This window comes from Felis catus, chromosome E1 (assembly GCF_018350175.1).
Source record: "Felis catus isolate Fca126 chromosome E1, F.catus_Fca126_mat1.0, whole genome shotgun sequence".
Classification (NCBI taxonomy): Eukaryota; Metazoa; Chordata; class Mammalia; order Carnivora; family Felidae; genus Felis; species Felis catus.
In genome coordinates this window covers 29,784,344-29,811,614 of record NC_058381.1, presented here as the reverse complement: position 1 = coordinate 29,811,614, position 27,271 = coordinate 29,784,344, and the positions used below count along the sequence as shown (strand labels likewise).

At 42.7% G+C, this 27,271-nt stretch overlaps 2 protein-coding genes across 6 annotated transcripts in view; one reads left to right on the top strand and one right to left on the bottom strand.

The window, feature by feature from the left end:
* CE1H17orf67 (chromosome E1 C17orf67 homolog) overlaps positions 1-930 on the bottom strand; it is a 35,801-nt gene extending 34,871 nt beyond the window's left edge. For 4 of the 5 annotated variants that reach the window (XM_045044165.1, XM_045044164.1, XR_006589309.1 and 1 more), the window contains exon 1: positions 793-930. The gene's annotated coding sequence lies outside the window, so the exon portion shown is untranslated. Of the gene's footprint in view, positions 1-52; positions 188-792 lie in introns of those variants that run through there. The other variant, XR_002738275.2, reaches the window with a different exon arrangement.
* DGKE (diacylglycerol kinase epsilon) lies at positions 131-27,197 on the top strand. Its single transcript, XM_023244705.2, has 12 exons — positions 131-261; positions 717-1,193; positions 10,744-10,903; positions 12,703-12,822; positions 14,605-14,748; positions 15,023-15,180; positions 15,512-15,563; positions 16,795-16,908; positions 17,915-17,986; positions 20,246-20,373; positions 21,041-21,152; positions 21,761-27,197. Exons 2-12 carry the CDS (start codon positions 739-741, stop codon positions 21,938-21,940), a joined length of 1,695 nt encoding a protein of 564 aa, XP_023100473.1. The 5' UTR covers positions 131-261; positions 717-738; the 3' UTR covers positions 21,941-27,197.
* The last annotated feature ends 74 nt before the right edge of the window (positions 27,198-27,271 follow it).

Genomic DNA, 27,271 nt, shown 5'->3' with positions numbered 1-27,271 from the left:
CCGGCTCCACCCTCTCCCCCAGGCCCGTCTGCCTTAGCGTTCCACCCCACACCTCCGCTGCGCCCGGGGGCTCGCGCCGCAGGCCCCGCCCCCGCCGGCGGCCGCGCCGCCCTGCTCGGCGTGCGCAGGGCTCACTCTGCCCTTCGCTGGCGTCGGCGTCGGCGGGCAGGTAGGCCCCGGAGGTTTGCTCGCGCGCGCGCGCACGGCCGCGCGCGGGCGGCCCCAGGCCTGGTCCCGGAGCCGCGCCTCCGCCCACGCGAGGTAGGGCCTGAGGGGCGGGGCCGGTCGCGAGGCCTCGGGAGGGGCCGGCGGGAGGCCGCTCTCGGGCGGAGCGGCTGCGCCCGGGAGGGGAGTGCGGGCCGCGAACTAACGGTCACGAACGCTGGCGGCGCCGCGCGACCCACGTGCGCCACCGCGCCCAGACACCCGGGCACCCAGCTCCGCGGCCGCGTCCCCGCGGAGGGCAGCCTATCCGTTTTTCCTGTGGGCGACCCCGTGCCCGGCGCGGGGAGGAGCGTGACAGCGCTGGGCGCCGCCCCCTCGGCGCGGCTCGGCGGGAGGCCCCCGGGTCGCGGCGGGGAAGAAGCGGTGCGTGCTCCCCCTTGGAGACCGTGGGACCACCCGGGCAGAAGGCGCCCTCGGTGTCCCCTGAAAGGCGGAGGGCGGGCTAGCGGGGACCGCGAGCCCCGGGCGGACCCCGCCTGTTTGTCTCCCAGTTAGAAAACGGCCTTAGACAAGATGGAAGGGGAGAAGCGGCCGGCGCCCTACGAGGGCCTGTTTGCCGACGGGCACCTGATCCTGTGGACGCTGTGCTCGGTGCTGCTGCCTGTGTTCATCACCTTCTGGTGCAGCCTCCAGCGGTCCCGCCGCCAGCTGCACCGCCGGGACATCTTCCGCAAGAGCAAGCACGGGTGGCGCGACACGGACCTGTTCAGCCAGCCCACCTACTGCTGCGTGTGCACGCAGCACATTCTGCTGGGCGCCTTCTGCGACTGCTGCGGGCTGCGCGTGGACGAGGGCTGCCTCAAGAAGGCCGACAAGCGCTTCCCGTGCAAGGAGATCATGCTTAAGAGTGACGGCAGGGCCCTGGACGCCATGCCCCACCACTGGATCCGGGGCAACGTGCCCCTGTGCAGTTGCTGCGTGGTTTGCAAGCAGCAGTGCGGCAGCCAACCCAAGCTCTGCGATTACAGGTACGGCCTTTGTGGGTACACGTTGTCCCAGGATGCGGGGTAGGAGTCGGGATCTCGCAGAGTGCGCTAGAGACCTACCTTGATCTCTGCAAATGGCCTCAACTGCCCACTTCAAGGAACCAAGCTAATAAACATCCCGGGTATTGGACAAGCAGGGCAGCTTTGCGGTATCATTTGCCTAGATGATACATCTAGCCTCCGCTCCTCAGCCAGCCTGCCCTTTTGGGTAATAAAACTTGGCACTGAACTTTGATCCAGAGGCCTCTAAGTACTGCATACTTCATAGCCACCATGTTACGTTTTCGCTTTTGTTACTATGGATTATTTCCATTTTAAGTGAGAAAAAACGAAGTGTGGACAAATTGACTTTTCCTTAGACTCACAAAACTGATTCTCCTCAGCATCCTTTTATGAATGGACAGTGAAAACAAGCATCATTCCATGGCAGCGCTTTAATTATCTTTTTCAAATATAGATATTGGTGCTGTGATGAAAGACAAAACTTAAAGGATTCTCCGTTTGCCACATGGCCTTCTTAGGACTGGTAGCATCTTAGACAGTCTTGGATTAAGCCAAGAATATTTTGATGGCTTCTAAATAGACACACATTAGACAACACATGAACATTCTTAAATATTCTCTGAAAATAGGTGAAGATGCTCTTTGCTGGTATTAGAGATTCATAATAAAAGGAGATGCTGCTCCCGCAGATCATCTGCTTTAACTCATTTTGCAGTGGAGCGAATTTTAGTCAGTGTTAGGAATAGTGTTAGGAATACTAACACTTAGCCTTGTCTCAGCCTTAAGTCTGGACATCTCCATTGTCCTGAGTTTTATTTCTGACAAGTAGAAAGGGCGCTAAACATGTTTAAGACCTAAAAGAGAAAGCTGACACTAGATAGAAAGTTAGTTTTTTATTTATTTCCATCTTTATTTTTTTCTTTTACTTCAAAATCTTTTTTTTAATTTGTCTTCCGAGTTTAGATGTACTTTTGGCATCAATGAGAGCTAGGTTACCAGCGTCTTTAAATAAATTTAATAGCTCTCTCTATAGTTAAGCTTTCGTCTTCAAAAGCTGGGATTAGTTGGAAAGAAGACATGACTGGCATATTATTTCCTTCCCTTCTTCGTGTCTGTGTAGAATTAGATAAAAATGGCCTCCATAAATATCTGAACTGCACTTCAGATACTCCTTAATGAATAATAGTGCTCTGATCTTCCACCCAAATGATTTTTCTTAGAAATGAGTATCTGGGGGCGATTGAGTGACTCAGTTAAGCGTCTAGCTCTTGATTTCAGCTCAGGTCATGATCTCACGGTCATGGGATCAGGCCCCACATCTGGCTCTGCGCTAAGGGTGGAAGCCTGCTTGGCATTCTCTCTTTCCCTCTCTCTCCCTCACTCTCTGCCTCTCCCCCACTCATTTTCTCTCTCCCCCCCCCTCAAAATAAACATTAAAAAAAAAAAGTGGGGCACCTGGGTGGCTCAGTTGGTTAAGTGTCAGACTTCAACTCAGGTCACAATCTCACAGTTGGTGAGTTTGAGCCCCTCATTGGGCTCTCTGCTGTCAGTGCAGAGCCTGCTCCGGAGCCTCTACCTACCTCTCTGCCACTCTCTCTCTCTCTCTCTCTCTCAAAAATACATAAGCACTTTTTTAAAAATTGCATTTGCACCAAAAAAAAAAAAAAAAAAAAAAGCATATCTGACCCAGTCCCTCCTCTGCTTAATTAAACCCCTACCCCTTCAGTTGCTCCTGGTCACTTACCCTGATGGTCTTTCAGTATAACCTTCAGGTGCTTAACATGGTGCCCAGGGGCTGACGTGCTCTCTGGACCCTGCCTGCCCTTCCAGTTTTTACCTGCCACCACCTGCGTTAAACTTTAAGCACCAGCAACACTGGCTTTTTCATATTTCCCTTCTCTTTCTCAAGGCTTTCCTCCCCTGGCTAGCTTTTAGGCATCCTTAGAGACTTGTCTTGTGTCCTTTCCTCCAGGAACCCTTGCCTGATCTACTCACCCCCAGGCCCAGAGTTTTCCTTTTTGATGATGACATAATATCCGATATCTCAGTGGTTCTCAAAGTAGGTTCCCCAAACCAGCAGTATTAGCATCATTTGGAAACTTGTTAGAAATGCAAATTCTAATGTTGCCAGATTTAGCAAACAAGACAAAAACATTTGCAATATTGCGGCCAGCTTGTATCCCCCCAAATCATTCGTTGTTTATCTGAAGTTGAAATTCAGTTAAGCATCTTCTATTTCCTTCGTGACCCCACTCCCACCTCCGACCCCCTGAATCAGAAACTTGGGCTGGAGACGAGCAGTCTTTGCTCTGGCAGGCCCTGCAGGTAATTCTAAAGTTGTATGTACCTTTTACAACGTCAGCCTCTGTCCTTAATGTTGTGTCCTCCCCTTTGTACACAGTGAATGTGATGATACATCTTTTTCTCACGAGTTCTTACCAGATACTCAACAGTCTGTCCTCAGCTTGCTAGAGCCCCTCACCACGGGTGGGGATTGTTTCTGTGTAATTTAGGAAATGCTTGTTACTCCCAGGAGAAAAGAGCATGGCGCCCTGAAGTTGTGAGTGTTCTGCAGTGTTCTCCTGTATTTTAGCAATAGCATTATGCAGGGTTACTGAATGCTCTGACCTTCCATAGGAATGAGATATTTCAAGAAAATAAACTATCTATTAGAACTTTAAACACAAGCCAGACCGTCCCTCTGGATTTTACCCAGCCCTGGCGAGGGCTTCTACCATGTCTGTATCACTACAGAAGTATGAGTCTTAAGGGAACTATAAAGACCCAGGTAACAACTGATTTTGAAGCTTGCGGGCCAGTTCAGCTCTGCCGAATAAGTGACAGAGGCCCTTTAATTTATACTCATTCAGTCTTGATTCAGTTTTCACACGGTGAGCATCTACGTATTTTGTTTCAGGCGCTGTGCCAGATTCTACTTTCCCTGTAGGTTTTTTTCTCTTCGTGTATATTTCCCCAACCACTATAATGTGTCTCTGCACCTAGTATCGTATCACTCCTTCCCTATCCTTCCTTTTTTTCTTAACTGTCACCTGACTAAAATAGGGAATTGTGTTATAAGTATTCATTATATTTGTTAAATAAACCTTTGTTCCTTATAGTAATCCATCTCTTGTTAAGAAAACTTAAGGTGTTTTTTTTTATTTTTTATGTTTATTTATTTTTGACAGAGAGAGAGAGAGAGAGAGAGAGACAGAGCATGAGCGGGGGAGGGGCAGAGAGAGAGGGAGACACAGAATCTGAAGCAGGCTCCAGGCCCCGAGCTCCAAGCTGTCAGCGCAGAGTCCGACACAGGGCTCGAACTCACAGACCGCAAGATCATGACCTGAGCTGAAGTCGGACGTCCAACCGACTGAGCCACCCAGGCGCCCCCTTAAGGTGCTTTTTTATTTATGAGGCCTTTTCTTCCTTACATCCTATGCCCCTTACACACACTGATTAATGAAACAAAGCTTCTGACTTTTAGCAGGTGATTACATTGGCCACTTTAGTCTTGACTTTGATCTTAAACTGTATGTTTCTGTGTTCTGTCGGTATGTATTTATTCATTTCTTTAATTATCTGAAATGATGAAAGATCCCAGATCATTTTTTTTTAATTTTTTTTTAACATTTTTATTTATTTTTGAGACAGAGAGAGACAGAGCATGAACAGGGGAGGGGCAGAGAGAGAGGGAGACACAGAATCGGAAGCAGGCTCCAGGCTCTGAGCCATCAGCCCAGAGCCCGACGCAGGGCTCGAACTCACAGACCATGAGATCGTGACCTGAGCTGAAGTCGGACGCTCAACCGACTGAGCCACCCAGGCGCCCCTCCCAGATCATTTTCTAGAGTAGAGGTGGACAACCTTTCTATGAAAAGCCAAAACTAAGTATTTTAGGCTTTGCAGACCATATGGTCTGTCATAACTACTTAACTCACTGTCTGTCATAGTACAAAACCAGCCCTAGACAACATATAAATGACTGGGTGTAGCTGTACTACAATAAAACTTTATTCACAACATCAGGTGGCAGACGTATTTGTAGTTGGCCAACCCCCGTTATGGTGTGAATATCATAAATGAACACCCCGAGACACCTGGGCGGCTCCGTTGGTTGAACGTCCAACTTCAGCTCAGGTCATGATCTCACGGTCCGTGGGTTTGAGCCCCGCGTCAGGCTCTGTGCTGACAGCTCGGAGCCTGGAGCTTGCGTCGGATTCTGGGTCTCCCTCTCTTTGTCTGCCCCTCCCCAGCTCACTCGCGTGCTCTCTCTCTCAAAAATAAACAAACATTTAAAAACTTAAAAAATAAATAAATAAATGAACATCTCAACCTCGCGTATAGTTCTGCCACCTCCTCTAGCATACTAAAGAAGAGAGCTATCGTGCACAGGTAACTTAACAAAAAATTCTAAGAAGTGTTGCCTGTAGTTTCTTTTTTCCCCTGTGAAGCTTCTTCTTTAAAAAATAAAGCAGTCAGGGGCACTTGGGTGGCTCAGTCAGTTAAGCGTCCGATTCTTGATTTCAGCTCAGGTCATCATCTCACAGTTTGAGGGTTCAACCCCCACATCAGGCTCTGCTGTCAATGCAGAGCCAGCTAGGGATTCTCTCTCCCTCCCTCCCTCTGCCCCTTTCCCACTCATTCTCTCTCTCCCTCTCCCTCAAAATAAATATACATTAAAAAAAATTTTTTAAATAAAGCTATCATACACCTGCATAAAAATGGCACATAGGGTGATGTTCTGTCTTGATAAAGGTTTTAGTTATAGGAAAATGTTCATTTGTCAAAATTCAACAAATGTACAGATTTGTATATTTAATTGTAAATTTTACACCAAAAGAAAAATCCCATAAATAAATGATGAACTCTAGATAAAGATAGGCTTGCTTGCTGAACTATTTAGGAAGTATCCTGATATCTGCATTCTACTTGAAATACACCAAAAATTAGGTGGATTGATGGATGGATAGAAATGTAACAAAGCAACTATAGGAAGATATTAATGCTGGAATGTAGGTGGTTTACTGTTTATCTGTTTACTGTAAAAAAAAAAATTCTAACACAAAACATTTTAAAAAGCAAGGAGACTATCCTTGTTTTTTGGAAATCCTTGTTGAAATATTGAAAGATAAAATCTCATAATGTCTGTAATACTTTCAAACGATTTAGCTATATGTGAGTTTACACAAAGAGATAAAGCAAATGTAGGAAAAAATATTAAGAATCAGAGTGAAGGGTTGATTTAAGGGTATTCGCTTTACTATTCTTTTGACTTCTGTGTAGGTCTAAAATGTCAAAAACATAAGCAACGAGTCAGTGACATGATCGCTGGAACTAAAATATCAAGACATTATATTAGTAATGTCTTGTTTTCCCATCAGGTTTGAAATCTAGAGCAGGTTAAACACTAATTACAAAACACATAGAGACAATTCTCAATTTTGAATATAGTATTTGTAAGGAAAAGTATAATGTTGAAAAGCTAGTAAGCATTTTGGCTCTACCTTTAAAGAACAAAGGCTGATAATAGCCATCATTTTAGCTAAAAGAATCTTTTCTGAAATGTATGAGAATGCAGTAAATGATAAAGGTGTCCCAAGTCAGTGGGGATAGAAAAGATTGTTTTACGAATGGTGCTAGGACAGGTATTCTCTGGGGGGGGGGGGGGGGGAAGTGAGGTCTTCAAACCACACTATCTGCCACAATAAACTCCAAATGGGTTAAAGCAAGGGCTCTTAGTTCATAGATGGATAAGATTCCAAGAAACCCTGACCCTTTCAGGAGATTTTCAGTGGAGCCTGTAGCCCCGGAAGGAGCACTAAATTAAAGACATGGGTGTGAAAACTGAATGGGTGGGAATTTGCAAATAGTGAAGGACTTCAGAGCTTAAAAGCATTTAAGTAAACCCCAAAGGGAAATAGGGAGCTATCAAAAAATAAACTTAAGTACATTAAAAAGTAAATTTAAAAGAAACCGAAAGAAGTTTGCAATAAATATGACAGGAAAGAGGTTAATACCCTACATAAATCAAAAGTGCATGCAATTATTAAAACCTAGTAAAAGGTGACTATAGGACATGAATCCATTCACAGAAGAAGACAAAAAATATTCAGCGTCCCCTAGTGATCAAAAGCCTTCAAATTAAAACAAAAAAATGTGTTTTTTATCAAGGAAAAAATTTTAAATACTAACGTGCAGGATTAGCAAGTGTTAGACATGATAGACGTCTCGATGAACTGGTAACAAGCACACTGGACAGATGGACCACATACTGGTTACTGTGAAACTAATGTCCGTGTTATGTGTCAACTGTACTCAAAAAAAATATTAAAAAGAAAAGAGTCTTAGGAAAATGCATGCCCTTTGAGTCAGTAACTTGGCTTTTAGAATTCAAGGGAAATAATCTCATTTATGTTTATGGTTGTTCTTCATGTTGTTTATACTTAGAAGAATAAGCTATCTAAATGTCTCATTTTTAGGGGCACTTGGCTGGCTCAGTCAGTTAAGCGTCTGACTCTTGATTTCATCTCAGGTCATGATCTCCCAGTTCATGGGATCGAGCCCCATCGGGCTCCACACTGACAGTGCGGAGCCTGCTTGGAATTCTCTCTCTCTCCCCCTGTCTCTCTGCCCCTCCCCTGCTCCCACTCTTCCTCTCTCTCTCTCCCTGTCTCTCTCTCTCAAAATAAAAAAGTAAAACTTTAAAAATTAAAAAATAATAAATGTCTTATTTTTTTTAATGTTAAATTATATATCCATATGGTATGGTACTATACATTCTTTACAAACCATATTTTTTTAAATGTTTAATGGCATAGGACAATGTTCATGATAACATGGAAAGAAAAGTACTGTCCAGATGTACATATATCATAACTGAGAAACACATCTGTGCACAGTAAAACTGAGAAATACAGGGGTGCCCGGGTTGCTCAGTTGGTTGAGCATCTGACTTCAGCTCAGATCATGATCTCATGGTCCGTGAGTTCGAGCCCCGCATCGGGCTCTGTGCCGACAGCTCGGAGCCTGGAGCCTGCTTCCGATTCTCTGTCTCCCTCTCTCTCTGCTCGTCCCCTGCTTATGCTCTATCTCTCTCTGTCTCTCAAAAATAAATAAATGTTAAAAAAAAAAAAAACCTGAAAAGTACAGCAAAAAGTTAAGATTTATTGTCTTTGGATGATTTTTATTTAATGTCTCTTTGTATTTTCTAAATTCTCAAGCATATGCTGATATTATCTTATTGAAAATGTATTTTTAAAAATGTATATAGGTAGTTGACGAATGTATTCTGGTTTTTAGAGACTCAAGCAGTACAGCAATACAGAAGGACATAGGATAAAAAGCAGATATTCTTCTCAGCCCTCTCATCCTACTTTTCTTCCCAGAGGAAACCAGTGTGAAATAATTCAGGGGCACCCTTTCAGATTATTCTCAATTACAGTCCCTTGTTGTAAAGTTAATGGTGTGGTCTCAAGCTTAGTCTGAAAGGAACTATTCACTAAACATATGCAAGTTACTTTACAGTTTTCTGTCTAACGGATCATGCAGGTAACACTTCTTTCAGGGGTAAATAAGACTCCTGAGTAAATAGCAGTAATCAGTTGAGAAATCTGAACATCCACCGGAAAAAACAACCTTAAAATAGAAATCCAAAAGAGTTGACCTTGGGCAAAAGACTTTTATTCTGTCTCTTTTTTTTAATTCATTTATTTTCTGCCGGCCTGCTTTTGTCTGTACACTCAGCTCTGCCTGCCTTATCTGTGACTGGATTAAAGTCTTAGCAGATTAATAATAGAAACCTGGGACCTTCACCAGCACTATTCTCTGCTTGTTTCACGCTCATATCCAGAGAGGCAAATCTGAATGCACGTATCTTCTGTCTCTATTTCAAGTACAAACATAGAGATTGGTTTTGTATTAACTGCCAACAAGAAATGCACTGTTTGGCTATATCTACTGAAATATTTTCAGATGGTCATAAATTACGAGGTTTTCAAACTGGACAGACTGGACCCCGAGGAACACAAAGACCCAGGCCAGTGGGGCATTTAATTAAGCAGCAAGGACTTTAGGCCTCACAAACGTTATTTCAACCAAAGCACAAATAATTAAGATACAGAACCATTGTTCTAGACCCACTCTTGTTTATGTGGATATGTCTACTGGCATTTACCATGTTATAAATTAAAACTGGGAAATTGCTTAAATACTCATTTTTAAAGTGACAAAATATTTTTATGAAAATTTAGTGAGAAGAGTGACATTATTCCACCTTTTTGGTACATTTCTTTGGTTTAGAGGCCACCTAGATCCTCCTGTCGGCTGCCGCACTGGGTCTGTACACACTTGAGAGAAGGAAGATGAAATAACATCTTGGTATTAATATTAAAATGATTTTAATCTCAGAGTCGCCCTGTAAGGATCTTGAGGGGCTCCAGACCACACTTTATTTTTCTTTTAATGTTTTTTATTTATTTTTGAAAGCGCGATCACAGAGAGAGAGGGACAGAGGATCTGAAGCTGGCTCTACACTCGTAGCAGAGAGCCCCATGTGGGGCTGGAACTCACAAACGGCGAGATCATGACCTGAGCCGAAGTCGGATGCTCAGCTGACTGAGCCACCCGGGTGTCCCTAGACCACACTTTAAAAATCACAGTTAAAGGGGCGCCTGGGTGGCTCAGTCAGTGGAGCGTCCGACTTCAGCTCAGGTCACGATCTCGCGGTCCGTGAGTTCGAGCCCTGCGTCGGGCTCTGGGCTGATGGCTCAGAGCCTGGAGCCTGCTTCCATTCTGTGTCTCCCCCTCTCTCTGCCCCTCCCCCGTTCATGCTCTGTCTCTCTCTGTCTCAAAAATAAATAAAACGTTTAAAAAAATTTTTAAAAAAATAAAAAATAAATAAAAATCACAGTTAGGGGCACCTGAGTGTCTGACCCTTGATTTCAGCTCAGGTCATGATCCCGGGGTCATGAGATCGAGCTCTGCATCAGGTGCTTCACTGAGCATGGAGCCTGCTTAAGATTCTCTCTCTCCCTCTTCCTCACCCCTCCCCTGCTCGTTCTCTCTCTCTCTCCCTCCCTCTCCCCATCCCCACTCTCTCTCACTTTCTAAAAAATAAAAATACAGTTATAGAGGCTCCTGAGTGGCTGAGTCAGTTGAGTATCCAACTCTTGATTGCAACACAGGTCATGATCCCAGGGTCAGGAGATCGAACTCTGCGTCCAGCCCTGCACTGAGCATGGAGCCTGCTTGGGATTCTCTCCCTCCCTGTTTCTCTGCCCCTCCCCTGCTCCTATGTGTGCAAGTGAGCTCTCTTTCAAAGTAACATTTTTTTTTTAAGTTCTAAAAAACGCTATTAAACTGCCAAGTATTTTCAAACTTTATTGCTCATTTTCACTGTGCAGATAGTTATAAATCTTTTCTTTGCTAGATTTTATGCCCAATAGTGGTGAGATTACTAAAGGATCAGTTTGCACATCAGTGAAATTATGGTTTAAGATTAATTATTGTCTTTGTTTCTTCCTTCCCTCAGGTGCATTTGGTGTCAGAAAACGGTACATGATGAGTGCATGAAAAATAGTTTAAAGAACGAAAAGTGTGATTTTGGAGAATTCAAAAATCTCATCATTCCACCAAGTTACTTGACCTCTATTAATCAGATGCGTAAAGACAAAAAAACAGATTATGCGGTGGTAAGCCGAGTTCATTTTTCCTCATGTAATTGATTTTCACAAAGCTGCCCGAGTCCCTGTGTGACACTTAATGGTGGCCTTGAGGGAAGAATCGTTAACCGTGGGCTGCAGAGCCCTGCCCAGTGTTTAGAGCTGTGCCACCAAGTTCGGCCCTTGAGTCCTTTCACATCTAAAGGGAAATTGGAAATGTTATATTACTGGTTTCTAAATCCCTGCCTGCACCTGCATCACTTGGGGAGCTTTTTAAAAATGCAGATTCCTGACTCCACCTCCATCACCAGGTTTGATTAGGAGGCCGAGAGTAGGTCCCAGGAATCTGTATTTTTCTTTAAGGTCCTCAGACAATTCTGATAAACAGCCAGATTGGAAATTCTTTATCATTATCAGTGAAAAGAAAACAGGGATTTTGCTCACACATTGTTCTAACAGAATTTTTCTATTCGGAACTTTATGTTATTTAGAGCATTAGATGCTCCAACAAATAATTTGAACTTTAAAGCTGTCAACACTTCGCAGCATGTATGTGTGTAGAAACTGATCTAAATGTATCTTTCAGTCTTTATGTGGTTCTTAAGGGATAACTGTAAAAATTTGCATTTATTTCCTACTTGAATATGCCAAAATAGTTGAACTATTTTATCTCGAAATTCAGTTTTGTGTCTTTTCCAAGTTAGGATTTTATTTTATTTTATTTTATTTTATTTTATTTTATTTTATTTTATTTTATTTTATTTTATTTTATTTTATTTTATTTTAGGGTTTTATATCTTAAATGTCATCTTTGACAGTAGTCCTGCCAAAGAAAAAGGCGTTTAAAAATTTTTAAATATTATGTTTAATGTTATGGTACATATTTTTTAAATGTACATACAGTGCCTTAATGTGTCTGATTTCAATCTAAGATCATAAGGGGTGAGAATCACTAAGTAAAACTGTAGAACATCATCTTTGTTCACATCCACAAGGAGAAGGGAGAGGAGAGAAAGGGTTAGGTTAGAGAAATACGAATTTCATTTGACTTTAGGCTTTGTATAAATCTGGATTCTTGAATCTAATTGAGTATACCATTTAAAATGTTTTTTAAATTAAAAAAAAAAAAAGCCTTACAAACTAAAATACATTAGAATATATCCAGAGAAGGACAGTCAAGGTAAGAGAGCAGAGAAAACCTGTGTCCATGCTGTGAACAGTTGAAAGGATGTAAAATGGATTGCCCAGGAGACGAAACTGAAGAAAGATACAATGCTTCAGGTGTTTGAGCACAACAGTTATATGGAAGAACAAATAACATTGTTTCTGGTTGCCTTAGGAAGCAAAATTAGAATGATGAATGAAAGTTATTGAAACACAGATTTTTAACTCAATTTAAGTCAAAACTTTCTAACAATACGTGAAGCGCGAGTTAAATTATTCATCTATAAGTTCCCTTTCCATTCTTAGAATTCTTTGATTTATGTATTCATTGTAGTGTGATAGTTGTTTTTTTCCCAGCGTATTTGCAGCACTATTGCTACCAAGAAATGAAAAATTTATTGCTGGAGCGCCTGGGTGGCTCAGTTGGTTGAGCATCTGACTTCGGCTCAGGTCATGATCTCACACACAGTTCCTGAGTTTGGGCCCTGCGTCCGGCTCTGTGCTGTGTCAGCTTCAGATTCTGTGTCTCCTTCTCTCTCTGCCCCTTCCCTGCTCACGCTCGTCTCTCTCTCTCGACAATAGTAAACATTTTTTTAAAAAAGAAAAATTTATTGCTCACCATCTTTGAGATATTAAACCCTTTTCACTCGCATTAATTTTTTTAGCTAGCCTCTAAGCTTGGAAAGCAGTGGACCCCATTAATAATCCTGGCCAACTCTCGTAGTGGAACTAACATGGGAGAAGGGCTGCTGGGAGAATTTAGGATCCTCCTAAACCCAGTCCAGGTAACTAAAGAGAAAACTTTCCTTCTGTATTAATCTCATGCTTAGCTTTTCATTTTCCTTAAGTTGTAATGGTGGTTAATGCTTCAAACCAGTCATCACTTGATTTTAGGAAAGAATTGTAAAAGTATCAAGCCATCCAAATATATAGAGAAAGAGGTACTCTCATGGTGGGGACATAAAATGGTGCAGCCACTTTAGAAAAGTGAAGCAATTTCTTAAAAAGTTAAATATAAATTTACCCTACCACCTACCAATCCCATTTCTAGCAGTCTGCCCAAGGGAAGTGAAAGCATATGTCCCGCAGAGACTTTTATGCAAATGTTCATAGCAGCGGTATTCATAATAGCCAAAAGGTGGAAACAACCTAACTGTCCATTCGCCAGTAAGTTGATAGAACCAAATGTGTACCCACACAAGGGAGTATCACGCAGTGATAGGAAGGGACGAGGTACGACGCATACGTGCAACCATGAACGAACCTCAGAACCATGCTAAGTGAAAGAAGCCAGGTGCAAGGACCCTCGGGGTATGTCCCTTTTATGTGACCTGTCCACAACAGCCAGATGTACAGAAACGGAGGAGTGAGGCCAGGGCTGCAGAATGGGAGTGAGTGCACCCAGACACTGAGGGACCCTCTCGGAGCAGTGAGAACGCTCTAGACTGGATTGTGGTGGTTGCACAGCTCCGTAAACTGACTAAAAGCCATTTAATTGTGCACTTTAAAAGCGCATTTCCATATATATAAATTGTGCCTCAGTTTAAACAAGAAGAATAAAAGGATGGCAGCATTGAGTTTACGTACTGGCTGCTTCTACTTTGAAAAACATTTATAAACAATTCCTGCGACAATCAGAAACGCAATAATTTTTTTCCTTCCCGTTTGTATTTTTCCCTTTCAACAATAGATACTTAAGGAAATTATAAAAGTAATAAAAAAGGAAAGAAAATCACCTGCACTTTCCCCACACGAATACATCGGTTGTTTTCATTTGTCCGTGTTCTTTGCATGCATTGTCTGTGCGTCTGCATATTAACATCACAGTAACAATACTCTAAATTTAAAATTTGTGTTGTTTTCAGTACTTAAAGAGTATTTGTCCCTGGTGTGATGTAGTCTTCATAATTACACCTGAAATGATGAAGATAACTAATTGAATGGATATATCCTGTTTATCCAGGCTCCTGCTGTTGGAGATTGAGTTTGTCTTATAATTATACAACCATAAATAATGCCACACTGAATATCTTTATAAACAGGCGTTTTCATTTTTTGAAATTTTTTCCTAGATCATTTACAGAATTAGAGGTATCAAGGGTCCTTGCATCTTTACATTATTGTATGTATGTTGCAAAATTACTTTCCAGAAATGTGCACCAACTTGCACTAGTGATGGATTTGAAAAATCCACTATAAAATATGAAGTAATGTGCTAAGGGTGAACTTAGCACATTCTGGTTTCACGTGAACAGGAAGGAGGCAGTGTCGTGTAATGGATAGACTATAGGACTGAAGGTGTATGTCAACACTTGAGTATTGGGGGACTCACAGGCAAGTTAATTAACCTCCCTGCGCCTCAACTTCCTGGTCAGTAGAACGAGGCTTACTTGTGAGTAGGGCCAGCGTCCGGACGAGCCGCAGTATCAGCAGTCTGGCGCATCGCTAGGCACTTCGTAGCCTGCGTTGTTCTCTAACCGCATCCATACTTATCTGGGGGGACGTCATCCTCACAGATGGAGGATAGTGTTGGATACAAATAAGTTTTCTTTTTCTTTCACTTCTAGGTTTTTGATGTAACTAAAACCCCCCCTGTGAAAGCCCTGCAGCTTTGCACTCTCCTTCCCTGTCACTCGGCCCGCGTGCTTGTTTGTGGAGGGGACGGCACGGTGGGCTGGGTCCTGGACGCAGTCGACGAAATGAAGATTAAGGTATCAACCTTTAAGACCTGCGTGCCCTTCGCAGAAGCAGTTCCGAGATAACGGATACAGTATTATGGTTACATTTTTTATTACGCAGATAAATATTAGAAGACATTGCCAATTTTGAACGTTATGATTAAGCAGTTCCTATAACCTTCAGCATAACAACATACAGCTGTTATATTTGTGTCTCTCTTGCTTTGGTCTATAAGTTTTACCAAGTAACATTACCCCACAAATCATCTGAAGAGAAAACTCCCAACACACGTCTTCCGTTTTCTAGGGACAAGAAAAGTACATTCCGCAAGTCGCAGTCCTGCCTCTGGGAACAGGCAACGATCTGTCCAATACCTTGGGCTGGGGCACAGGGTACGCGGGAGAGATCCCCGTCGCTCAGGTCTTAAGAAATGTGATGGAAGCAGATGGAATTAAACTAGATAGGTGAGTTTTACTTCCTCCAAAAGGTAGATTTCTGGAGCTTTGGTAATATTGTTTGGTCTAAAAATGAAGACTTGAAGTAGTTACAAAATGTAACTTAAATGTAGAAGACTGTGTTAATTGTACTCATCCACGGTGCTGGGGTTTTATTCTGTTATATGAGGACTGAAGTCACATTAGGTAGAGCACTCATCTCAAAATTTGTGTAGTCACTTAGGTGTGCTTATTTTTTCAAATGCTATTTTAATAAAAGTACTTCATCTACAGGACTGCAAAGTTAAGTGGCAGTTAATTTGATAATAATTGCCTTTTTTTTTTAACTTCTGTATTTTAGATGGAAAGTTCAAGTAACAAATAAAGGATACTACAACTTAAGAAAACCCAAGGTATGTTTTCTGGGCCTCAGTTGCACGTGATTTCAGCACTCTTAACTAGTCCGTCATTTTATAGTGGATTTTTCAAATTCATCATGAGTGCAAGTTAGTGCCCATTTCTGGAAAGCAGTTTTGCTTTGTACACGTGTGGTGCAGCGGTGGGATACAGAGATGCGGTGCTTATTCCCTCTGGGGGCCGGTTATGGAGCAGAAGAGAAACCCACGTGCTCAGCCCCCAGTTGGCCTGTAAAGAGGGCTGTGGGGGAAAACACGTTGTGAGTGCGGGTAGCGCCTCCCTGGCAGATCGGGCTGGAGAGGTTTCGGGGGAAGAGATGGGTGAGGTGGCCCTTAAAAGGTAAACGCAATTTAGATGGACAGAGAAAGGAACAAAAGACTTTCCAGGCAGATGAAATCGATCCTGGGGACACAAATCATGGTTAGCAAATACTGCGGAGATCAGCTCTGTGTTTTCTAAAAGATACTCTGGGGGTGGAGTGAAAATAGCCTTGAAAATTGCATGAGGGCAAAATACGGGGACTTTTAGCAGGAAGACAGCAAAAACATTGTAGAGGTGGAAGTGATCGACCCTTGGCAGCTCGGTAGTAGAGCAAGAGAGAAAATACAGGTTATGCCAGATTTCTCATTGTTGCGGTTGGATGTGTGGGAATGACCGTAACCAGGATACAAAGAGAAAGAGTTTCAGGTTTGAGTAAGAGGAAAAGGAGTTAGATTGGGGACATACCAGCCTTGAGGCTGTGGCACATTGGAAGGGGGTTGGAAATGCAGGCTTAGTTAGTGCTCAGGAACAAGACAGAGCTGGGGATGGAGACTGAGGCACTCATGCTGGGCTGGGAAATAAATTAAGCAAGGACCAACATCCTGGCTTGACACGGATAGAAACTGAGACCCTGGGGGTTGCAGTGAAAGTGAAAAGCAGGTGTAATGGGCATACAGGAGAAACCTGGGTGCAAAGTAGAGCCATTCTAGATGATAAGGTCTGAGGTGCAGCACATTACTCAGAAAAGCAAAGTGAAATTTATGTGGATTGTCATCGGCCTTTGAACCGAAGCTTTATTTCTGGAAACTTCACTGGATAGGTAGCATCAGCTCTAAGTGAAATGTAAATGCAGAAAGCATTAAATTTTGATAAAGAACATAAAGACTGAGATTTAACAGATTACACATATGTAACAGGCTTAGATTGAAGCATATTGCAGTTGTTCATTCTTCCCCCTTTTCACAGGAATTCACAATGAACAACTATTTTTCTGTTGGACCTGATGCTCTCATGGCTCTCAATTTTCATGCTCATCGCGAGAAGGCACCATCTCTGTTTTCTAGCAGAATTCTTAATAAGGTGTGTTGGATAAAATAACATTTCCTGCTTATCACTGAAGGTACAGTAAAAATAGTTCAATTATATCTAGCCCTCTTCCAAGTAGATTCAGATAGAACTTACTTACGGAAACGTTCACCTGCTCTGTTTTGTTATTGAAGTATTTTGTGGCTGTGACAAACTTCTTACAATTTGGAGAATGTTCCACAGCACATTCTGCTCCAGCAGCAACTAAGTGCAATTCACCATAGCCTATCTTACTTAAATGGCAACAAACATTGGAAAGAATTTTAGGCAGGCAGGATAAACTTTTGGTGAAGTCATGAACGGGAAAAACATAGATTCCTTTGGCTTCAGAAAGCTCCAAAATGCAGATGAAGGGAGAAAGGGAGCAGTTCGTTTGCCACGGCTTTTACCTACGCTCACCACTCTGACTCCTAGTACAAGTGATTCCTTTGGTGCAAGTTTCACTTTGGAATTGTTTTTTTTTTTTTAATGGCTTTTGGTGATTGAGCAACAGGATGTAAAAATTTAATGCGAAGCGGTTTTGCTTCTGGTTTCAGTTTTACAAGCAGTTCACATTTACAAATAGTTACCTCTTACTAATATAATTACTAAGGCCACAAGTGTTGCCGTTTGTACGCTTAGTAATTAACATCTCAGAGCTTCCATCAACCTTTCTATTTTCGGAAGTGATTATAAGTGTCCTTTAGATGTGTCTCTATTCCTTTCATTAAGTGATCTCAAGTACTAGGAAAAGGTGGAGTTTTCTAATTTTGATACAGTATTTCTTTATAAAATGTAGCTTTTTGGATAAACTGGGAGAAAGCACCATTTAGGCACATGCTACTGAAAAATGGGCTACTTCAGCTCAGAAGTAACACGTCCTTTTTCCCCAGGAGAACCTAGTCCACTGTAAGCAAGCAAGGCTCGATGATCACGTCAGGGATCGTTGGTTCAGTATCTTATCTTGCTTGCGAGCTCGTTAGGTTGCTTTAATATCCCATTTTCTGTCCATTTCTCCTAGGCTGTTTACTTGTTCTATGGAACCAAAGACTGTTTGGTACAAGAATGTAAAGATTTGAATAAAAAAGTTGAGGTAAGCTTTTAAAGTTTTAGGTGGTCTCTGGATTATAACCTTTTTTTAAGAAAAATGCTGAATTTTCTGTTAACATATTTTGCTAACATACATGGAATATTTATTGTGGGCCAGGCGCTTTACTAAGTGCTTCATACACATTATCCCACTGCGTTGTCACCACAATCCTACAAGTCAGGCACTACTCTGTTGCCATTATGCAGAAGAGAAAACTGTTTGAAATTAAGTAATTTGCCCAAAGGCACACATAACCAGGATTTGAACCCAGGTTTATCTCCCTCCGGTCTGTTGAACTGATACTGAGCAGCTTTCCATTCACACTTGATGACAAATGTGAAGCAATCTTCACGTAGTACCCGATTCTTCATGGACTCTCAGAGGAAGTTTAAATGCAAAGTTTATATGACAATTGTGATGTGTCTCTCTTCTATACAAAGCAAAGTCGAGATGTAGGAGCAGGAAAAACAGAATATTAATGAGTGCTTGTCGCTACAGTATCCCTGATGTCATGATATGGCAAAATCTTGTGTATATTCCTTGCTTGCTTCCAGAAAGAATCTGTAATGGTTAACAGCACCAACAAACACACAGAGAAACATAAAAACTAGTAAAAAGAATAAAAGGGCAAGAGCTTAGGAAGAGAGAAAAGTGAGCAGGGAGCATGAGGGGCCTGATGATACGTATGCCGGGCAATTAGGCTAATGCTGAGCTCACACGCTTTGCAGCCACAGCGCAGGAGGAATGGCAAGATTTGCCATAAAAAAAGTTCCTTGCCCTTTATTACATTTGCTTCATCCTGGGCTTTGATAACCTTGGTGGAATGGGCAAACATGCTAACGCTTTATTGTTTTGTGTGATATTTTATTTATACAAAAGTTATTTGTGAAGCCACCTACACGATGCCAGGCACTGTCCTAGGTACTGGGGATCCAGTGATAAATCCCTTGCTCTCACTGAGTTTACAGTGTAGAGGGAAAGAAAACATTTAAAGCACACTGCAGGATAGTGTGACAGGTGACATGATCAGGAAATCTTACAAGAATAAATAAGGGTAGTACATAACCCAGGGGCTGGAGAGACTGTCTAGGGAAAGTGACTGTAACATGTCTTTCTGAAAGAAGTGATGAGCTGGAATCTGAACATTGAATAAGAGATAGCTGAGTGAAAAAGGAGGTGGAAATTGTTCTCCACTAAGAAGCATATGTGCAGAGGCCCAGAGGTGAGAGAGAACATGGTGTATTCGAGGGAGCTCCAGCTGGAGGATAGCTCGCAGGAGGGACAGAGCAGGAGCAGAGGCCAAATCTCAGAGGGGCCGTACTGGCCCGTGAAAGAACTTGGATTTCATCCTGAACTCCAGTCAAGCGCAGAAGGGCTGCAATCAGGATGACACATTTGCATTCCCTAAGTGCTCAATTTCCTGCTCTGAGAGCAATGAAGATGAGGAGAGACGGGCCAGGTAGGCACCTGCAGGGCAGAGGTGAGGGTGTGCTGGACTTGGGACTGTCCAGAGTGACGGACAGGGGAGGTGCTTGGAAGTAGAGGGTAAAGGCGAGGAAATCAAAGATGACCCCAGGTTTCCGGCCCAGGCACCTGAGGCCCATGGGGGTGCTCTTTCCTGGGAGGTAGACAGTAGGGGCCGCAGGGAAGATGTTTTGCGTTAACCCAGTCTTGCACCCAGCAGTTGCAGGTGCCACCACTGGTTGGAACCGTTCTATGGGCAGTAGGATCCACAGATCTGGCCCGGTTCGCTGTCCTGGACCAGCAAGATAGAGCTGTCAGCGCTGAGATGGCAGTTAACGACATCGCACTGGCTTTTTCCTCCGGAGTCTGCGGCCCAAGAAGAGAGAGGAGCCTAGAACATAGCTAGAGGCGGGAGGTGGAACTCAGCAGTGACCGAGGAGGAACACCCAGAGGAGGAGGGTCTGACTCCCAGAAGTGAAGGGAGGGAGTAGTTCAGGAAAGGGTGTCGGGTGCCACTGAAACAGCAAATTGGGTAAGGCCTGAAAAAGATGAGATTAACAAAAACTGTGTCATTTTACCTTAGTTTAAAAAGGTGAAGTTGTTATAATTAATGTAATAACCGCTGAACAGATGGGAAAGGCTGATTCCTGGGGCGGGGGGGGGGGGCGGGTAGGAAATAGTCTTCTCTACACGTGTGTCTGTCACATCCTGTGTGTATGCGGATGGAGGTGAACCCTTGGTGGAAGTGTGCAGAAATAGTATGCCCTGTAGTAATTCACTACTTGTGTTTCTTTAAAGCTAGAACTGGATGGTGAGCGAGTAGAACTGCCCAATTTGGAAGGTATTATCGTTCTTAACATCGGCTACTGGGGCGGTGGCTGCAGACTGTGGGAAGGGATGGGAGATGAGACTTACCCTCTAGCCAGGTATGTACATTTATGATTGGGTTTTTTATGACACTGTTTTCTTTAAAGCAGTCTGTTTTTGGGGCGCCTGGGTGGCTCAGTCACTTAGGCGTCCAGCTCTTGATCTCAACTCAGGTTATGGTGTCATGGTTCATGAGATCGAGCCCCACGCCCAGCTCTGCACTGTCAGCTTGGGATTCTCTCTCACTTGCTCTCTGCCCCTCCCCTGCTCACATGCACGCGCGTGCTCTCTCTCTCTCTCTCTCTCTCAAAATAAATATTAAAAAAAAAAAAAGCAATCTGGGGTGCCTGAGTGGCTCAGTTGATTAAGCGTCCGACTTCAGCTCAGGTCATGATCTTGTGGTTCGTGGGTTCAAGACCTGCGTTGGGCCCCGCACTGACAGTGCGGAGCCTGCTTGGGGTTCTTTCTCTCTCCCTCTCTCTCTCTGCCCCCCCCCTGACTTGTGCTTTCTCTCTCTCTTGAAATATACTTAAAAAAAATTTTTTTTAGGCACTCTATTGTTTATAGACTAATATTTTTTCAAATTTCTATTTTTGTATATGTCATTAATATGAATACCTTATTAAATAATTTGATTGTCCACCGCTGTGAAAAAGTATTTGTCTTAACGTGACTGATCTTACTTCATTGCATCACACAATCTATGTGTCCTTTTTCCAACTGTAGGCATGATGATGGTTTGCTAGAGGTCGTTGGAGTGTATGGGTCTTTCCACTGTGCTCAGATTCAGGTGAAACTGGCAAACCCTTTTCGAATAGGACAAGCACATACGGTGCGGGTAAGTGATATATTGCTCTGTATTTCATTGAGTCCCATTTCTAAGCCACTGATCCATAGCGAAAGACATACACACTATAGCTCTCCAGAAACAGTGGTGCACAGGGGCACCCGGGGGGCTCAGTCAGTTAAGCATCCGACTCTTGATTTTGGCTCAGGCCATGAGCTCAGGGTTCATGGGATTGAGCCCCACCTCAAGCTCTGCACTGGCAATGCAGGGAGCCTACTTCAGATTCTCTCTCTCTCTCTCTCTCTCTCTCTCTCTCTCTCTTCCTTCCCTGCTCGTGCACTATGCACTCTATCTCTCTCTAAATAAATAAATTAAGATTTTTTTTCTAAAAAGTAAATAAACAAACAGTGGCTTACACCCACACTGTCACTCAGCCTCCACCAAAGGCTTCGATATGATGGGGAAGAAACAAAGTGTTCAGTGGAAAAGAATCCCTTAAACGACTGATGCTAAAGATATATTCAGATTAATTTTCTAAGAAGGAAATGCTCATAATTGTCCCTAGAAAAGTTAAGGGACTGTGGATGATATTACTAAGGAAGACCTTTCTGAGCTTCTGGGGACTGACTTGTTTCTAATTATCTGTTCCCTAATACCAGTTGATTTTGAAGTGCTCGATGATGCCAATGCAGGTAGATGGGGAGCCGTGGGCCCAGGGCCCCTGCACTGTCACCATAACTCACAAGACACACGCACTGATGTTGTATTTCTCTGGAGAACAGACGGACGATGATATCTCCAGTACTTCAGATCAAGAGGACATAAAGGAAACCGAGTAGATGGATGAGGAATGAAAGTTTAGAATTCTCCCAAACAAGCAGATACGTATTTGTCCAGGAGTAAAATTCTCTATCAGCTGTTTGGTCTTAATTTCACCAGTAGTAGAATGGGTATACATCTGTGTAAATAGCATTCCAAAAACAGCCAAATTGCCAGTTGTTTACAGATGCCTGTTCTTTTTTCAGCAAAATGGTCCCGTCATATAGTACTAACTTTACAAAGTCCCAGAGGGCTAATGACTTGCAGGTGAGATGTTTGTCATGGCTTGATGTGTGAGAGCAGGACTCGCTCTGAGGTCCACAGTCTCCTTCCTTATTCTTGAACACACATTTGATGGACAAGATGTAGGTGGAAGAATCATTGCCATCTTAATTCTTAATGTTGTGACACCATCCTAACATTTGAAAAGTTAACTTGCTTTTTTGAACGGAGATGACTGGTGTCCTACCCCCAGGGTTAGTGCGGGGCCTTCCGCCGCGGCTGGCCCCCGAAGACTTCTCAGCCTAGCACTGTGTGGATCCATACGGATCTGTTTCCAGGAAACCTAAAAAGGAGAAGTGTTAAAGGAAGACATTACTTAAATTTTTTATATAACTTTTAGGAGCAGATTGAGACCCCCAGATGTTGCTTGGTTAACCCTGTTAATGACCACGTTGAGCTGAAATTCAGCATCTCATTTATGACCCTGTGGAGCCAGAAGACAGCCACACAGTTGAATAGGTAACAGTTAACATTCAGAGCACTTCGGATTGAAAGTTTCCAAGCTAGACTGTTAACCAGTTTCTCCTGAGTAAGAGACAGTATCAACAATTGAAAAAAAGTACTACAGAAAATGTATTTGTCCTATTAGTTGCTCAAAAGAAGTTTGATAATGATTAGTAACTTCTAAAAGTTCAGTGGTCTTCTAGTATTTGAAGTACAGTAGTCTTTTATATCCAAAGTACAGAAATTCCCCTTGGGGAAACAGACAGAATCCTGTGCTAAAATGTTTATATCGTATTTATTTTAAGATGAGAGAGAGATTTTTTTTTATTTATTTATTTTCTTCATTGTGGTATACTTGTGTTTAGTGTTTACAATATATAGCTTTATTTAATACGTTAAACTCGTCACATAAATTCAGCTAGTCACAATCAGAAATGTAGCCTATTGACTAAAGAAGTAAAACCCATAACTTAATTTTCCTGGAATATCATCCAGATATTCTCATTCTTCGGAAACATTACTCAATATTTTTTAAAAAGAGGGAGAATGAAAGCACTGGCAAACTACCTTTACGTAACTGAAAGTTTTGTTTCATTGTTTTATTTGACTCTCAATTGCCAGAAACTGATTGAAGGGCTGGTCTCATGGTTCCCCAGTAGATGGCACTCTCCTGGTGTGAACCCGCCTGATCCCTCAGGCCAGTGAGGCACACCGTTGGGCCACCAGCCTGGTGTTTTCCTAACAGATGGCCCATTTGCAGGCTTGGTGGTCTTTCATGCCGTTAATCTCTGAAAGACGAGACTGTATCCCCCAAAACACCATTAGCTTCCTATGAGGATCTGTTCTGAATCTACCATCCGTGAATTGCCATTAAACTTAAATTTCATTCACCTTCAGGCCAAAGCCATGTTTTAAAGGAAAAACTTAGTAGTGATACAGTAGTCAGTTCATTATATAAAATACTCTGATTCTGCTTCAGTTAACCCCTTCCACATCTCAACAGGAGATGGTAAATTCTAGTATTGACAGATTTTGCGAGCGGATCTGTTTTCACCTTTTCATACACCTTTCATGGTAGGGAACCTGTCGCTATTGGTGGCAGAGTTTTGTAGATTTTCTTTTATGGACCGATCATGTTTTGAGTATAACGAATTTTATTCCTTAACTCATGGTCGACACTGTTACAGGTATCCCATTTTATAAATCTAGGCTACAGTTTATCTTACTATAATTCCACAGTGCTAATTGTAGAATCAAAGTAAATAGTTGGGGATGCCAGAATTCAAATCATCAAAATAGCTAGAAAGCTTTGATAATAACCATAATGTTACATCGGATCTAGAACAGGTTTATATACAACATCCTTGTTTATTTAAACAAATTGTTTTTTTCAATTTTCATAATCCCATGAGGCTTTTCCCTGCTGACCCTTCACGAAGCTTTTCCGTTACCTTAGTCTCAGTCATTCAGATTCATTTAGGAAACTTATTTTTGAATACCATGTCATCACACATCTTATTTTAACAAAGTCCGTTTACTTTTTAGGCACATTTGTCCGGCATTTCAAATAAATGTACAGGCATGGGTCTTGTTTTCAAAAGGATAGTTTACAAGACTCATGTTGCAAGTATATTCTAAGTATATTTAAGAGTCGCGGTTGTTGACATGACCAGTGATTCTGTACTTTACAAAAAATCATTTGCCATAATATTTTCCTGTTCCATTTTAAATTGTCTGGACTAAACACGAAAACAAATTCTGTGTTCTCAGGAGGAAACACATAAAGCGAAGCCTAGCTCCATGTCTGTTTCCAGATTCCTCTCCCCCTTTACTGTCCTCCTACATTCCTAACCCCTTCAACTTCGTGGCTTAAACACTGAACACCTGGCAGCTCTTATGGACCCCGTAAGTAGGTGGTGATAATTTCTCAGTGCTTTTTATGTTGCGTAGAAATCAAACTGACTTGTGTTTTAAAACACAAGTTGTCTGATAGTGAGGTTACACGACCTTAAATGGGTTTTAGGTTTTCTGCAGCAATTAGCTGGGAACCCCTAATGTAGCTACTGTTTATAAAAATTTTATAGTCAAAATTATTTATTTTTATTTTTTTAGGGTGTGTCAGAATGTGTCGTATTTGCTTTTTGAAATATGTTTGCCTACTTCGAGTTGTAAAATATTCTGTGGCTCAGAAATTGTCAAGTCCTTTTTGCGTTGTAAAAATGAACACTACCAGCGTGTCAAAAGAAAAATAGTTTGCATTTGTAATGTAAAGTAAAATTGTATTTACTGTATATTATGGAATTTTAAATTTGCACTAACTAGGAAACTGTAAAGGTTATGTTAATTTACAGATTCATGTGGATCCGAATACATCATTTGTACTTATTTGGCCAAATAGGTCAGTAGAATAGGTGATAGTTTTGTGTGGTTTTTCCTTGAGGTGATAACATTGAAGCAAGAACCAGCACTTTATACTCAGAATTGTTTTTAATTCTACCTAATTTGGGACAATGGAATGTAGGTCGATTTATAAAAAAAAATATATCTAGGAACTTGAAAAGAGTGTTGTTACTCTGTCCCACTCCGAATGAAGGCATGTTCCCAGCAGCAAGACAGAAGTGGTTTTGCGCTTGCTTTTAAAGTATGCCCTAGCTTTCCCACATCTTCCCTGTAAGGCCTCTCTCCTCTTTATCGAAGTGTGATCTACCAGTTGTCCGCAGCGTCCGTCCGAATCACCTGGGGAGCTCTGATGCCGAAGGCCAGCCCCTGACGTCATGAATCAGTGTCTCTGATGGGACATAGACATTTCGTAATCCCATGAGGCTTTTCCCTGCTGACCCTTGGTGCTTTTATTCACAAGCACCTCGAGTGCTTCTGATGCACGCTGACATTTTTAAAGCGACTGGTCTGTACCTCATGTGTTCACCCAGGGCTTTTGCTGGATGGATAGCATGCAGGAAAATTGAATCAGATATTCTTAAAATTGTTTTTCCTTCACTCCGCTAACTGCGTTCTTCCCCCACAAATCTCTCTCCTAAAGGAATGCTGTGAACGATTTGTTCATGTCCTATCCTATCCAAATTGATAATATTTATCTGGACGCTATTACCTAAAAATTGGTAGCCACCGATTCTTATGTGGAAACAGGTTTTGAAACTATGATCTGGGGAGTCTTAGAGAACAGGTGGTGCTCAGGGGCCAGTGGGATGGACCCCCAAGGGGCTCCCGCTTTCTCCCTTCATTCGGTGCAGCCCCCCCACTGGATGCTGCTTAAGGTAAGATTTCAGTAAATAAAATTCTGCCTCTTTTTGAAAAAAAAAAGGATTCCATACTTTTTAAAAGGGTTTGGAAGCCACTAAGTGAATGACTCTGTCACCTGGTTAATTTTCTGCTGATTTTTACATATTCAGAAACCTCATGTTTTTTGACAAAAAATGTTTTGAAGGTCTTGCTGCTTGGAATATGACCATCTGGCTATTTCACAAGTTTTAAAGGCATTTTCTTTTTTTTTTTTTTTTTTTGAATAGTAAAGCACTGGCTTAACCTCCGTTCCTCCGTTCCTCACATTTCTAATGTTAGTATAGAAATGGTCTGAGTATTTAGTTCATTTTAGTTAGTAAATACACATACACATTTCCCCCCCACGGCCCCGACTGTAGTCTGTGCCTGAGGCTTGCAGGAATGAAGGAGGTGCGTTCCAAGGATCTGGAGAAAGAATCCAAAAATGTCCCCCTCTCAAACAGAAGCTCACAAAACATAAATGATTGCACTTAGCCATCTGCAGAGAGGTCTGAAGAAAGTCAGAGACCTAGAAGCTGAAAATGCAGGTGTATTTCCTCAGTGTCTGCCGGGGCTTGGACTCCCTCCAGTAAAGGAAAGTGTCCAAGCAGAACGCACTGAGCAAGATAAACCATACGAAATTTCCACCTTGTGGTGCTTTCTGGTGACCGATGTGGAAGGTTGGAAAGGAGAGCTGGGAAGTTAGGTTGCTATCCTTGTTCCCCTCACACTAATCAGGCGACAGGGCATCTGTCCTATGTGCGGACCTCACCGTGTGTGAGAACATACCTGCAGGAAGGGCAGGCGGGGTATAGTCGGAGGACGGTGGCTCATCGGAGCGTTTGCTGCCCTCACTCTCCACTCTCGTTCTGGGCCCTGCCGGTAGTTTTCCTCTCGAATTTGAGCTGCTTGAAGGAGCCCCACGGATGAATGGGCGCTCTGATTTGTAATTCTATTCGAGTTTCGAGCAGCCTGGATCCTCGCCCTGATCGCTCGCAGGTGAGCTGACTGAACTGGCTCCCTGGCCCACGGTGTGGACACTTGGGGTGGCTCCGCCTCCTCAGCCAGCTGGCCTCGCACTTCTCCCCCCCACCCCCATCCCCCACCGGGCCACACACCACGAACACCACTCAAGCACCCTGTGTTACTGAATTGCTTTTGTTGGGTTTGCTCCGTGTTGTGGTCGATGCCTACTGAGAAATGTGAATTAAAGCACTGATACGTGGAAAACTTTTGCTTGTTTTTTAATAAAAGTTAAAGTGCGGCACTCCAGAAAGTATGATCCCGTGTTGTTCTTTGACACAACGAGATGAAATGAGCAGCTTTGAGTTAGTTTCACAGAGTGG